This window comes from Pristiophorus japonicus, chromosome 10 (genome assembly GCF_044704955.1).
Source record: "Pristiophorus japonicus isolate sPriJap1 chromosome 10, sPriJap1.hap1, whole genome shotgun sequence".
In the NCBI taxonomy this organism is placed as follows: domain Eukaryota; kingdom Metazoa; phylum Chordata; class Chondrichthyes; family Pristiophoridae; genus Pristiophorus; species Pristiophorus japonicus.
In genome coordinates this window covers 60,918,351-60,933,714 of record NC_091986.1, presented here as the reverse complement: position 1 = coordinate 60,933,714, position 15,364 = coordinate 60,918,351, and the positions used below count along the sequence as shown (strand labels likewise).

Genomic DNA, 15,364 nt, shown 5'->3' with positions numbered 1-15,364 from the left:
AGTCCTGTCGTGGTTGTGGGGCCAAGGGGAGCCCTGTCATGGTTCTGGGGACAAGGGGAGCCCTGTCGTGCTTCTGGGGCCAAGGGGAGTCCTGTTGTGGTTTTGGGGCCAAGGGGAGTCCTGTCATGGTTGTGGGGCCAAGGGGAGTCCTGTCGTGGTTGTGGGGCCAAGGGGAGCCCTGTCATGGTTCTGGGGACAAGGGGAGCCCTGTCGTGGTTGTGGGGCCAAGGGGAGTCTTGTCGTGGTTGTGGGGCCAAGGGGAGTCTTGTCGTGGTTGTGGGGCCAAGGGGAGTCCTGTCGTGGTTGTGGGGCCAAGGGGAGTCTTGTCGTGGTTGTGGGGCCAAGGGGAGTCTTGTCGTGGTTGTGGGGCCAAGGGGAGTCCTGTCGTGGTTGTGGGGCCAAGGGGAGTCTTGTCGTGGTTGTGGGGCCAAGGGGAGTCTTGTCGTGGTTGTGGGGCCAAGGGGAGTACTGTCGTGCTTCTTGGAGAGAGGGGGAGGGGTGAGAGCAGAAATACGGGAAATAGAACGGACATGGTCGAGGGCCCTGCCAACCACGGTAGAGGGGAATCCTCGGATGAGGAAAAAAGAAGACATGTCAGAGGCACTAGTGTGGGAGATGGCATCGTCAGGACAGATGCGACGGAGACGGAGAAACTGGGAGAATGGAATGGTGTCTGTGCAGGAAGCAGGTTGGGAGGTGTAGTCCAGGTAGCTGTGGATTTAAAGTGGATCCTGGTCGATGGCCTATCCCCAGAAATGAGAGACAATAGTTGAGGAAGGGAGGAGTCGGAGATGGACCATGTGAAGGTGAGGGAAGGGTGGAAATTGGAAGCAAAATGAATGAAATTTTCAAGTTCAGGGTGAGAGCAGGAAACGGCACTGATACAGTCATCAATGTACCAGGAAAAGAGATGAGGGAAGGGACCCGAGTCGGACTAGAACAAAGAATGTTCCACATATCCCACGAAAAGGCAGGCACCCATACTGGTTCCCATAGCAACACCTTTTATTTGGAGGAAGTGAGTGGAGTTAAAGGAGAAGTTGTTGAATGTGAGATGGTGGTGGGGGATGGGACTGGTTGGGCCTCTGCTCGAGGAAGAAGCGGAGCGCCCTCAGGCCCTCCTGGTGGGGAATGGAAGTGTAGAGGATTTGGACGTCCGTGGTGAAAAGGAGACGGTTGGGGCCAGGAAACATTCAAAATGGCAGAGGGCATCAGAAGAGTCGTGGATGTAGGTGGGAAGCGACTGGACAAGGGGAGAAAATATAGTCGAGGTAGGAAGGAATCAGTTCTGTGGGGCAAGAGGAGGCTGAAATGATGGGTTTACCGGGGTAATAAAAAGAGAAAATGCTGCAAATGCTCAACAGAATAACGTTTTAGGTCCATGACTCTTCGTCAGAACAGTTCTTGAGGTAGAGAAATTGCATTTTTCAAAGCAGTGCATTCTGCAATTTTATTGTCAGGTCATCAATTAGTGAGTAAAAGTGGACATCCTCCTATTCTTCCATTAAATGAGGAATTTTGGACCAATTCTGGGCACCGTACCACACCACAGGAAGCACACAAAGGCTTTAGAGAGATTACGGAAGAGATTTACTACAATGATTCCAGGGATGAGGGTGACTGCTGGGATAGACTGGAGAAGCTGGGCTTGTTTTCCTGAGAGCAGGGAAGGCTAAGAGGAAATTCGATAGGGGTGTTTAAAATCATAAAGGTTTAGATAGAGTAAACAAAGACAAACTGTTTCTAATGGCGGAAGGGCCAATAACGAGGGCACAGATTGAAGGTGATTGGGGACATGAGGAAAAAGGTCGACGCAGCGAGGGTTAGGACTTGGAATGCAATGGTGATAGTGTGGGGAATACCGAGCCTTCACAGGGGAATTGGATAAATACTTGAAAAAATAAATTGCAGGCATATGGGGAAAGAGCGAGGGAAGGGGCAATGGGATTGCACTTCGACAGAGCCAGCACAGACTCGATGGGCCGAATGGCCTCCTTCCATGCTGTACAATTCTATGATTCCATGTCTGATGCCTTATTTGTGAATTGATCTTCCTAATGAGCACCATCCTGTTGAGTTAGTTATGATAAGAAGTAACCACACTTTAAAATTGTTGCAGCTGTTAATATTATTCACTGTTCTTGCAGATATACAATAAAGTACAAGATGGGGAAACACTTAGTGTGGACAATGTGGCCAGTTTTATGAAAAAGAAGTACCCACGAACTGATGTTCAAAATATCTTGGGTGCTGATTCTGAATTTGATGACCAAAGGAAGGCAAGTGGTTTATGTGTTGTTTCTGAGCAATGCTCATGTCTCTCTCACTCCGGGCTGGATTTAAAGGCAAATGTTGTGCCAGTCAGTCACAAGTTACAGCTTTGTGCCCTAGATTTCCACCGTTGTTGAAAGCTGTAAAAAAGACTAAAGAGCCACATGTTGGCAGGAAGTCAAACACCTTGAGTGCTTTAGCTGCAATCTCTTGCATTCACTTTTTGCTAAATGCACAGCCAACCCATCTTCCAGTACACGGCCTGTCCAGCTCTCATTTGTGTCCATTACCTTGGTTTTATTTTTATCCCGCAGTAAATTTAAAGATTTTTTTCAGATTTTCTATCTTTCCTGAAGTACAGTTCCACAACTGGTAGCAGCTATCGACCATGGACACAGGAACAGGAGGTCCACTTGGCCCCTCGAGCCTGTTACACAGGAACAGGAGGAGCCCATTCAGCCCCTGGCTCCTTTCAGACATCAGCAGGGGACATGTTCCATCTCGCAGTACGCTACACATTGCTGCATTCGCCAGGTGACTACTGCACTGCATGCACGCAGGATGGACTTCATAAAGTTCCCAATGACTAAGGAAACACAGAATGAGAGAGCTGTAGATTTTGGATGAATTGTTGGCTTCCCCAAGGTTCAGGGTGCCATTGACTGTCTGCACATCACCCTGTGAGCACCTTTACTCAATCCAGAGGTTGACTGAAAGTGATTCCACTCGCTGAATGTACAGATGGTGTGCGACCATACTCAGCACATCATGGCAGTAAATGCCCAATAGCCAGGGAGCATCCTTGATGCTTTCATCTTGCGTGAGAGCACTGTCTCATGTCTGTTCGAGCGCCAGCCACAAGGCCAGAGCTGGATGCTGGGGGACAAAGGTTACAGCCTCGCCACCTGGCTCATGACACCCCCCCCCCCCCCCACCTCCACAACCCTCAGACAGAAGCCGAGCATCGCTATAATAAGAGCCATATAGCCACATGCAACATCACCAAAAAGACAATTGGAGTGCTCCAGCATCACTTCCGATGCTGGACTATGGAGACTGCCTGCAGTACTCCCCTCATCAGAGCTCTGAGTTTATTGTGGTGTGCTGCATGCTACACAACTTACCCAAGTCTTGGGTAATCCTTGCCACTGGACCAAGACCTAACTCTGTCAAGCCCGTGTGGTGGCTGGTGTGCAACGGCCGCCACACGTTAAAAAAATCCACGCACAGGCATCTTCCACCATTCACGATGTAGTTCTGTATCTGGAATATTCAGTCCTTCATTGAAACACCTGTGAGCTCATCCCTTTTTGGCGTGGAAGCAAGTCATCCTCGCTACGAGGGACTGCCTATGATGATGATGATGTTGACGACACAACTTAGCCATCATAAGGGCACAGGATTTGCCACTGGAGACTGCAGGACCACCTCAGGAAAGAGGAGGAGAAGCCAATGGGAACCAATGCCACCACAACCACAGGGGAGGCCTCGTGAAGCTTTCGCCACTGCAAAAACCTTACGTTAGCAGCTGATAATTCAACACTTTGCTTGAAGATTGAACGGCACGTTTGATTGTTGCCTGGCCACTCTATCCCACCATGTTGATTATTCCCCCTCTTCTGCAAATGAAACACGACACAGGAATGGTTTAGGTGAACAAAATAATTTATTAAACTTTAATAAAATAACATAAATTAGCTACATCCAGCAGTGTGGTAATTCAACAGCAACAACATTGTGAAAAAGATAACTCAAAACATAAAACATACGATGCATCCAGCATCAGCAACATAATGCAGCAACCCCTGCCCCAATATCTTTTACCATTGGCTTTCCCCCTCTTACCCTTATCCCCCTTCCTTGCTCCGATTCAAAGTGGCACCAAGATGGCGTGCAGCAAGGCTGCCAGAGCGCTGCTGTGTTGGGGAGAGAGACAGTGGTGACACCATCTGGGGACGCACTGGACCAGCTCGTGGCGTGGAAAGCCTGGTTTCTGACTGGCTAGCCTCTTCATCTGCGTCGCCAGTCACAGGTGGTTTGGGTTTGACAGTGGGGAATGCAATGAGTATGGTGGGAAGGTTTATGGACTGCATCACCTGCCCAAGCTGACGCAGAGCTTGTGCCTGTGATGCTCCATATTCCGCAAGGGTTCGCACCACACTCTCCGGGACTCCACTGTCACTGCTGGAGGCCACCAGCCTTGTGTGGGCAGTGATGGTCTTGCTGGTATCACGGCTCACACCGACAATCTGCGACCTTACCTATGTAATGGTCGCAGTGAGACTCTATGCTCGCGGGAATCTTACCCAAGACATCAAGGAGCTGACGGGTGAGCTGGATGCTCTCCCTGGACAGTCCCACCATGTCAAGTACCATGTCTGCCTGTCTGTCAGCAGACCAACTTTGCCGACTCACCCTCAGGAGAGATGGCATATGGGATTTGACCCCAGAACTGTGTTGCTGCAGGCCACTAGTCCCAGGAGCCTCGGAGGACTCAAACCACGAGAAAGTTACATCATCGTCCTTGGACGAGGCGAGAGCCGGTGGTAAAGGAGGGATGGATTGCAGCTACCCCGGAGTCGGCTGATCGGTAAACTCGTCCTCCTCTTCCTCCTCCACATGATGGCCTGACGCGGAGTATTGCTTTGAAGGATGCTGTGACTGGTCACCTGGAAGTAGAAAGCAGCAGGGGAGGGGGCAGGGTGACATGAGGAAGGTCGCATGGTTCAGACTCGTGAAGGACCTCCGCTACTCCATTATTATCTGGTCTACACACACTGCATCACATTGCCCCAACTCTAGTCCACAAACACTAGAATCATAGAAACATAGAAAGTTACAGCGCAGAAGGAGGCCATTTCGGCCCATCGTGTCCACACCGGCCGACAAAGAGCCGCACGGCCCTCGGTCAGCAGCCCTAAAGGTTACATATAAACCTATGAATAATGACGGAAAGGTAAAGAGCACGCAGCCAACCAGTCCGCCTCACACAACTGCGACACCCCTTATACTAAAAACATCTACACTCCACCCCAACCGGAGCCATGTGATCTCCTGGGAGAGGCAAAAACAAGATTAAAAACCCAGGCCAATTTAGTGGGAAAAAATCTGGGAAAATTCCTCTCTCACCCATGCAGGCGATCAAAACTAGTCCAGGAGATCACCCTGGCCGTATTCTATTCCCTGCAGTACTTACCATTATATCTGCGCCGTCCAACAAAAGGTCATCCAGTCTAATCCTAATTACCAGCTCGAGGTCCGTAACCCTGCAGATTACTGCACTTTAAGTGCCCATCCAACCATCTCTTAAAAGTGGTGAAGGTTTCTGCATCCACCACTCTTCCAGGCAGCGATTTCCAGATCCCCACAACCCTCTGCGTAAAGAAGCCCCCCCTCAAATCCCCTCTAAACCTTCCACCAACCACCTTAAAACTATGCCCTCTCATAATAGCCCCCTCCACCAATGGAAATAGACCCTTACTATCCACTATATCCAGGCCCCTCAATATCTTGTACACCTCAATGAGCTCTCCTCTCAACCTCCTCTGTTCCAATGAGAACAAACCCAGCCTATCCAATCTGTCCTCGTCACTAAGATTCTCCATTCCAGGCAGCATCCTAGTAAATCTCCTCTGCACCCTCTCTAGTGCAATCACGTCCTTCCTATAATTCGGCGAGCAGAACTGCACGCAGTACTCCAGCTGTGTCCTCACCAAAGTATACAATTTAATTATAACTTGCCTGCTCTTATATTCTATGGCTCGGCCAATAAAGGCAAGCATTCCTTATGCCTTCTTAACCACCTTATCTACCTGGCCTGCTACTTTCAGGGATCTGTGGACAAGCACTCCAAGGTCCCTTTGTTCATCTACACTATTAAGTGACAGCTCGGTCACGTGATATGCTCCTCCTGTACCATGTGGGAACTCGGGGACAACACCAGTGTCCCTGACGACTACATGTGCGGGAAGTGTATCCACCTCCGGCTCCTGACGGTCCGCGTTGCGGAGTTGGAGCTGAGGGTGGATTCACTCTGGAGCATCCACGATGCTGAGAATGACGTGAGTATCACATGTAGCGAGTTGGTCTTACCGCAGGAGAAGGGTCCACAGCCAGATAGGGAATGGAAGACCAGCAGGAAGAGTAGTGCAAGGAAGGTAGTGCAGGGGTCCCCTGTGGTCATCCCCCTGCAAAACAGATACACTGCTTTGAGTACTGTTGAGGGGGATGACTCATCAGGAAAGGGCAGCAGCAGCCAAGTTCATGGCACCGTGGCTGGCTCTGTTGCACAGGAGGGCAGGAAAAAGAGTGGGAGAGCGATAGTGATAGGGGATTCAATTGTAAGGCGAATAGATTGGCGTTTCTGCGGCCGCAACCGAGACTCCAGGATGGTATGTTGCCTCCCTGGTGCAAGGGTCAAGGATGTCTCGGAGCGGGTGCAGGACATTCTAAAAAGGGAGGGAGAACAGCCAGTTGTCGTGGTGCACGTTGGTACCAACGACATTGGTAATAAAAAAAGGGATGAGGTCCTACGAAATGAATTTAAGGAGCTAGGAGCTAAATTAAAAAGTAGGACCTCAAAAGTAGTAATCTCGGGATTGCTACCAGTGCCACATGATAGTCAGAGTAGGAATCGCAGGATAACGCAGATGAATACGTGGCTTGAGCAGTGGTGCAGCAGGGAGGGATTCAAATTCCTGGGGCATTGGAACCGGTTCTGGGGGAGGTGGGACCAGTACAATCCGGACGGTCTGCACCTGGGCAGAATCGGAACCAATGTCCTCGGGGGAGTGTTTGCTAGTGCTGTTGGGGAGGAGTTAAACTAATATGGCAGGGGGATGGGAACCTATGCAGGGAGATAGAGGGAAACAAAAAGGAGGCAAAAGCAAAAGACAGAAAGGAGATGAGGAAAAGTGGAGGGCAGAGAAACCCAAGGCAAAGAACAAAAAGGGCCATTGTACAGCAAAATTCTAAAAGGACAGAGGGTGTTAAAAAAAACAAGCCTAAAGGCTTTGTGTCTTAATGCAAGGAGTATCCGCAATAAGGTGGATGAATTAACTGTGCAAATAGATGTTAACAAATATGATGTGATTGGGATTACGGAGACGTGGCTCCAGGATGATCAGGGCTGGGAACTCAACATCCAGGGGTATTCAACATTCAGGAAGGATAGAATAAAAGGAAAAGGAGGTGGGGTAGCATTGCTGGTTAAGGAGGAGATTAAGGCAATAGTTAGGAAAGACATTAGCTTGGATGATGTGGAATCTATATGGGTAGCGCTACAGAACACCAAAGGGCAAAAAACGTTAGTGGGAGTTGTGTTCAGACCTCCAAACAGTAGTAGTGATGTTCGGGAGGGCATCAAACAGGAAATTCGGAGTGCATGCAATAAAGGTGCAGCAGTTATAATGGGTGACTTTAATATGCACATAGATTGGGCTAACCAAACTGGAAGTAATACGGTGGAGGAGGATTTCCTGGAGTGCAGAAGGGATGGTTTTTTAGACCAATATGTCGAGGAACCAACTAGGGGGGAGGCCATCTTAGACTGGGTGTTATGTAATGAGAGAGGATTAATTAGCAATCTCGTTGTGCGAGGCCCCTTGGGGAAGAGTGACCATAATATGGTGGAATTCTGCATTAGGATGGAGAATGAAACAGTTAATTCAGAGACCATGGTCCAGAACTTAAAGAAGGCTAACTTTGAAGGTATGAGGCGTGAATTGGCTGGGATGGATTGGCGAATGATACTTAAGGGGTTGACTGTGGATGGGCAATGGCAGACATTTAGAGACCGCATGGATGAATTACAACAATTGTACATTCCTGTCTGGCATAAAAATAAAAAAGGGAAGGTGGCTCAACCGTGGCTATCAAGGGAAATCAGGGATAGTATTAAAGCCAAGGAAGTGGCATACAAATTGGCCAGAAATAGCAGCGAACCTGGGGACTGGGAGAAATTTAGAACTCAGCAGAGGAGGACAAAGGGTTTGATTAGGGCAGGGAAAATGGAGTATGAGAAGAAGCTTGCAGGGAACATTAAGACGGATTGCAAAAGTTTCTATAGATATGTAAAGAGAAAAAGGTTAGTAAAGACAAACGTAGGTCCCCTGCAGTCAGAATCAGGGGAAGTCATAACGGGGAACAAAGAAATGGCGGACCAATTGAACAAGTACTTTGGTTCGGTATTCACGAAGGAGGACACAAACAACCTTCCGGTTATAAAAGGGGTCGTGGGGTCTAGTAAGGAGGAGGAACTGAGGGAAATCCTTATTAGTCGGGAAATTGTGTTGGGGAAATTGATGGGATTGAAGGCCGATAAATCCCCAGGGCCTGATGGACTGCATCCCAGAGTACTTAAGGAGGTGGCCTTGGAAATAGTGGATGCATTGACAGTCATTTTCCAACATTCCATTGACTCTGGATCAGTTCCTATAGAGTGGAGGGTAGCCAATGTAACCCCACTTTTTAAAAAAGGAGGGAGAGAGAAAACAGGGAATTATAGACCGGTCAGTCTGACATCGGTAGTGGGTAAAATGATGGAATCAATTATTAAGGATGTCATAGCAGTGCATTTGGAAAGAGGTGACATGATAGGTCCAAGTCAGCATGGATTTGTGAAAGGGAAATCATGCTTGAAAAATCTTCTGGAATTTTTTGAGGATGTTTCCAGTAGATTGGACAAGGGAGAACCAGTTGATGTGGTATATTTGGACTTTCAGAAGGCGTTCGACAAGGTCCCACACAAGAGATTGATGTGCAAAGTTAGAGCACATGGGATTGGGGGTAGTGTGCTGACATGGATTGAGAACTGGTTGTCAGACAGGAAGCAAAGAGTAGGTGTAAATGGGTACTTTTCAGAATGGCAGGCAGTGACTAGTGGGGTACCGCAAGGTTCTGTGCTGGGGCCCCAGCTGTTTACACTGTACATTAATGATTTAGATGAGGGGATTAAATGTAGTATCTCCAAATTTGCAGATGACACTAAGTTGGGTGGCAGTGTGAGCTGCGAGGAGGATGATGTGAGGCTGCAGAGCGACTTGGATAGGTTAGGTGAATGGGCAAATGCATGGCAGATGAAGTATAATGTGGATAAATGTGAGGTTATCCACTTTGGTGGTTAAAAACAGAGAGACAGACTATTATCTGAATGGTGACAGATTAGGAAAAGGGGAGGTGCAAAGAGACCTGGGTGTCGTGGTACATCAGTCATTGAAGGTTGGCATGCAGGTGCAGCAGGCGGTTAAGAAAGCAAATGGCATGTTGGCCTTCATAGCAAGGCGATTTGAGTACAGGGACAGGGAGGTGTTGCTACAGTTGTACAGGGTATTGGTGAGGCCACACCTGGAGTATTGTGTACAGTTTTGGTCTCCTAACCTGAGGAAGGACATTCTTGCTATTGACGGAGTGCAGCGAAGGTTCACCAGACTGATTCCCGGGATGGCGGGACTGACCTATCAAGAAAGACTGGATCAACTGGGCTTGTATTCACTGGAGTTCAGAAGAATGAGAGGGGACCTCATAGAAACATTTAAAATTCTGACGGGGTTAGACAGGTTAGATGCAGGAAGAATGTTCCCAATGTTGGGGAAGTCCAGAACCAGAGGTCACAGTCTAAGGATAAGGGGTAAGCCATTTAGGACCGAGATGCGGAGGAACTTCTTCACCCAGAGAGTGGTGAACCTGTGGAATTCTCTACCACAGAAAGTTGTTGAGGCCAATTCACTAAATATATTCAAAAAGGAGTTAGATGAGGTCCTTACTACTAGGGGGATCAAGGAGTATGGCGAGAAAGCAGGAATGGGGTACTGAAGTTGAATGTTCAGCCATGAACTCATTGAATGGCGGTGCAGGCTAGAAGGGCCGAATGGCCTACTCCTGCACCTATTTTCTATGTTTCTATGTATACACTTTCCTTATTAGCCCTCCCAAAGTGCATCACCTCCCACTTCTCTGAATTAAATTCCATTTGCCACTGCTCTGCCCACCTGACCAGTAGATTGATATCCTCCTGAAGCCCATGACTTTCCTCTTCATCAACTACACAGCCAATTTTCTATGTTTCTATGAAAGCAGGAAAGGGGTACTGAGGTGAATGATCAGCCATGATCTTATTAAATGGTGGTGCAGGCTCGAAGGGCCGAATGGCCTCATACTGCACCTATTTTCTATGTTTCTATGTTTAATGTCGTCTGCAAACTTCTTAATCATACTCCCTATATTCAAATCTAAATCGTTGATACATACCACAAAAAGCAAGGGACCCAGCACTGAGCCCTGCGGAACCCCACTGGAAACATCCTTCCAGTCACAAAAACATCCATCAACCATTACCCTTTGCTTCCTACCTCCAAGCCAATTTTGGATTCAACTTGACACTTTGCCCTGTATCCCATGGGCTTAAACCTTCATGACCAGCCTACCATGTGGGACCTTATCAATAGCTTTGCTAAAGTCCGTACATACTACACCGTACGCACTACCCTCATCGACCCTCTTGGTTACCTCCTCAAAAAATTCAATCGGGTTAGTCAAACACGATCTCTTAACAAATCTGTGCTAACTGTCCCTAATTAATCCTTGCATTTCCAAATGCAGATTTATCCTGTCTTTCAGGATTTTTTCCAATAATTTTCCCACCACTGAGGTTAGGCTGACAAGCCTGTAATTACTCAGCCTCGCCCTTTTTCCCTTCTTAAACAAGGGTACCACATTAGCAGTCCTCCAATCCTCCGGCACCATGCCCAGATCCAAAGAGGACTGGGAAATGATGGTCAAGGCCTCTGCTATTTCCTCTTTTACTTCGCTCAACAGCCTGGGATGCATTTTATCTGGGCCTGGGGACTTACGTACTTTCAAAGCTGCTAAACCCCTTAATACTTCCTCTCTCACTATATTTATTTCATCCAGAATATCACACTCCTCCTCGATAGCAGTATCTGCATTGCCCCTTTCCTTTGTGAAAACAGATGCAAAGTGTTTGTTAAGAACCCTACCAACATCTTCCGCCTCCACACAAAGATTACCCTCATGGTCTCTAACAGGCCCTACCCTCTCCTTAGTTACTCTCTTACTCTTAATATATTTATGGAACATCTTAGGGTTTTCCTTAATTTTACTGGCCAAGAATTTCTCGTGCTCTCTCTCAGCATTCCTCATCTCCTTTTTAATTTGCCTCTTAACTTTCTATATTTCTCTAAAGATTCTATATTTAGCCGTTGATATATGACATAAGCCTCCCTTTTTTCTTAATCCTCCCCTGTAAGTCCCTAGACATCCAGCAGGCTCTCGAATTATTTTTCCCAGCCTTTTTCTTTAAGGGCACATGTTTGGCCTGAGCCTTCTGGATCTCTTTCTTAAATGCCTCCCCATTGTTCCGACACAAGTAGCTGTTTCCAGTCCACCATGGCCAAATCACTCCGTAACTTAGCAAAATTAGCTTTTCCCCAATTCGGAACTTTTATTCCAGGCCTATTCTTGTCCTTATCCATAACCAACTTGAATCTGACTGAATTATGGTCACTGACACCCAAGTGCTCTCCCACTAATACCCCTTCAACCTGCCCAGCTTCATTTCCCAAAACTAAATCCAAGACCGCCCCCTCTAGTGTTGGGCTTGCTACATACTGACTAAAAAAGTTCTCTTGAATGCATTTCAAGAATTCCGCACCCTCTCTACCCTTCATGCTAAATTTGTCCCAATCAATATTTGGATAGTTAAAATCCCCTACGATTACTGCCCTATGGTTTTTGGACTTCTGGACTTCACAGCAATTTGCCTACATATTTGCTCCTCTATCTCCCTCCCACTGTTTGGGGGGCAATGTGATCGCCCCTTTTTTATTTTTCAATTTGACCCATATGGACTCATTTGATGTTCCCTCTAACATATCATCCCTCCTCACCGCTGTAGTAGTTTCTTTAATTAGTACCGCAACCCCCCCCCTTTTTACCCCCCTCTCTAACTTGTCAATATTCTGTAGCCAGGAATATTGATCTGCCAAACCTGCCCCTCTTTCGGCCATGTTTCTGTAATGCTATAATGTCATACTCCCAAGTGTCTACCTGTGCTCTCAGCTCATCCGCCTTATTCGCTATACTCCTTGCATTAAAGTATATACCATTCAGCACAGGAAGACCTTGCTTACGACATGCTAAACCCTGTTTCCTCTGTCTTATAGATTCGTTTTCTAGAGTCTTGCTATCCAATTTCAGCTTTACTTCCCTATTGAATCTATTCTCTGGTTCCCATCCCCCTGCCAAGCTAGTTTAAACTCTCCCCAACAGCACTAGCAAAACTCCCCGCGAGGATATTGGTCCCGGCGCTGTTGAGGTGCAACCCGTCCGGTTTGTACAGTTCCATCTTCCCCAGAAGTGGTCCCAATGCATCAAGAATTTAAAGCCCTCCCTCCAACACCAACTTTCCAGCCTCGTGTTCATCCTCTTTATCCTTCTATTCTTATACTTATTAGCACGTGGCACCGGTAGCAGCCCGGAGATTACTACTTTTGAGGTCCTACCCTTCAATTTTCTTCCTAGTCCCTGAATTCTTCCTATAGAACCTCATCCCTTAGTTTACCTATGTCGTTGGTCCCGATATGGACCACAACCTCGAGCTGTTTACTCCCCCCCCCCCCCCACACCACCCAGGATGCCCTGCGTCCGCTCTGTGACATCCTTAACCCTGGCACCAGGGAGGCACAAAAGCATTCGGGAGTCATGTCTACGGCCGCAGAAACACCTGTCTGTTCCCCTAACTATAGAATCGACCATCACTAGGGCTGTTTTTTCTTTGTCCCTTCCCCCTGTGCAGCTGAGCCACCCTGGTGCCTTGGAAATGGCTCTGGCTGCACTCCCCAGAGGCACCATCATCCTTACCGATACTCAGAATGAACATTGGTTTGAACGCGAGATGGACTCATGGGGGGACTCCTGCGCTACCTGCCTAGCACACTTACTACGTCTGGTAGTCACCCACTTCCCCGCTACCTGCACGCCTTTAAGCTGCGGGGTGACCACCTCCTGAAACGTGCTATCCACGTAGCTCTCGGCCTCGTGGATGCACCTTATTGACTCCACCCGCTGTTCCAGCTCCGAAACGCGGAGCTCGAGCAGTTGAATCTGGAGACACTTGCTGCACACACGGTTGTCTAGGCTGCGATAAACATCCAGGACTTCCCACATGCCGCAGGATGTGCACTCCACGGGACTGAGCTGCGCTGCCATCCCTCTAGTTAGACTTATCTAGTTTGAAATCTATTTAAAAAGAAATAGAGAAAAGAGAGTTACTCACCAACTCACGTCACCGACCTCTGTGGCCTCTCGGCCTCCGAACTCCCGACCTCTTTAACAAGAAATAGAGAAAATCACATCACATTGTCCCAACCTATCCCAGGTAGTGTGAAGGACTTGCCCTCAGTATCCAAGCGGGGGTCAGCGCTCCCAGTGGCAGCTCCCAACCTGTGACGCCATTGATGCTGCCTGCCCCTCTGTCCTCGATGTCAGTGAGTGGTAGGGTCCGAGGCGGACCTGCCTGTCCACACCTGCTCGCGGTGATTATGAGACTTTGTTGCCTGCAAAGATGAAAATGGGAATGGTTACAAGAGGGTCCATCTGCTCTTGTAGATGGCTACCGAAGCACTAATGTCATACTGTCTGAAGGTAATACAGTCCTCTGTTTAATGACCTTGGAAGTTGCACATGGTTCATCAGAAGGACATCGAAGTGTGGAGTCACCTTTTGAGATCTCAGAAAGCAATCTCAATAATGTGTAAAGATTATTCATGGCAAATAGCGGTCCAAACTAAGCCTACCTATTTATTATGCATTTTAGGAGGCAACCACAGAGTGCTGAGAGGCACCAACAGTGTTATGTCTGTAATGCACTTATGAATGACTCCACGAGGCAATGTGTTGTACTCAAACTGTAGTGACCTTGGTCCTTTATTCGTAACTCCCAAGTGAGGCACAAGCATGGTGGGCAGCCTTTTATACTGGGCCCTGCACACCTATGCAGGTCTCCCACCTCAGTGCCCTCTGGTGGACAGCCTCTGCCACAGGGGCAGGAACCCCCGGTCTCCACCAGTTGCACCCTCTAGTGGTGCCAGCATAGTATATGCACAGTGTAAACCTTATTGATAGTACATCGGGTAACAAGTCTCCATCTTATGCAGCTATACAGTGGTTATACAGAGAGTATATCTATCATCTGTATATATAACAAACAGCATGAGAACAAATAGTGTGTCAGATTTATAATTGAAGTAATGAAGGAGTGAATGAATTAAAATGGTACTCTGACGACCCTTGTCGGATCATTACATTTCTTTTGGCACTGTGCCAGTCCTGACCTCCTGACCTCAGCGGTTTCGCTCCCAGTCCTTTTAAAGGCAGTGGTCCAGATCTACTCTGAAGATGCAACTCTTACCATCTTCTCTCCACAAACGCCCACTAGAGCTTCATTCGCCTCGTGGCTGAATCACCTGGAACACTGACTCAAATTGTCGTCCTCCATGATCAAAATCCAAATGTAAATGGCTGGTTCAGCCCCCGGTTGTACTGTGCATGCGCCCTGCATTAGCGTTTGCGATCGGAGACCAGACCAGAAGCGCGGGAAGAAGAAAAAAATTGTGAACGGCTGATTTTTTGGGGGGCGCTGGCACATTGGGCTCTGGTGCACAAAGTATGGGCCACGCCGGAGTTGGTGCTAACGCTCCCTGTCAACGTTCATTTGGCAAAAGTTACGCGCTCTAGCATTAACGCTAAGCTAGTGCTAAATTTTTGATTTCGCCGCGATTTGTGCCTGGAAACGGCCGAAAACGCAAAAGCCCAGCAGCAAAGGTCAGCTACTTGCCCAGGTGTCATGCCACATGTAGGAACCTACAGTGAGACATAACAACCTAAAATCTGTTAAATCTCAGCCTGACATCCACACACTTATACTTTGCAAATGTAGTATCGAGATTGCACCCATGAGTGGATTACCGTCTGGCTGTTCTTTGCACGTTTTCCCCTCCCTTATCCAAGAGCCAATTATAATACCCAACTATTAGAGGTCAGTTAACTTGGCACAGCATGGGCACGGGACCTGGAA

General features: G+C 48.0%; 2 protein-coding genes and 1 long non-coding RNA gene across 7 annotated transcripts in view; 1 reads left to right on the top strand and 2 right to left on the bottom strand.

Moving 5' to 3' along the window:
- The window catches only part of LOC139274997 (uncharacterized), a 288,146-nt gene that overhangs the window by 186,736 nt on the left and 86,046 nt on the right, over positions 1-15,364 (bottom strand). The window lies entirely within an intron of this gene.
- LOC139274744 (UDP-glucose:glycoprotein glucosyltransferase 2-like) overlaps positions 1-15,364 on the top strand; it is a 164,106-nt gene that overhangs the window by 132,224 nt on the left and 16,518 nt on the right. Inside the window, exon 17 of the mRNA XM_070891431.1 lies at positions 2,148-2,283. Within this exon, the coding sequence (XP_070747532.1) occupies positions 2,148-2,283 (136 nt within the window). The remainder of the gene's footprint in view (positions 1-2,147; positions 2,284-15,364) is intronic.
- On the bottom strand, positions 3,919-13,840 carry LOC139274743 (uncharacterized). Its single transcript, XR_011595585.1, has 2 exons — positions 13,565-13,840; positions 3,919-4,940 (listed from the first exon to the last, which is right to left on the bottom strand). It is a non-coding gene; the product is annotated as an uncharacterized lncRNA (long non-coding RNA).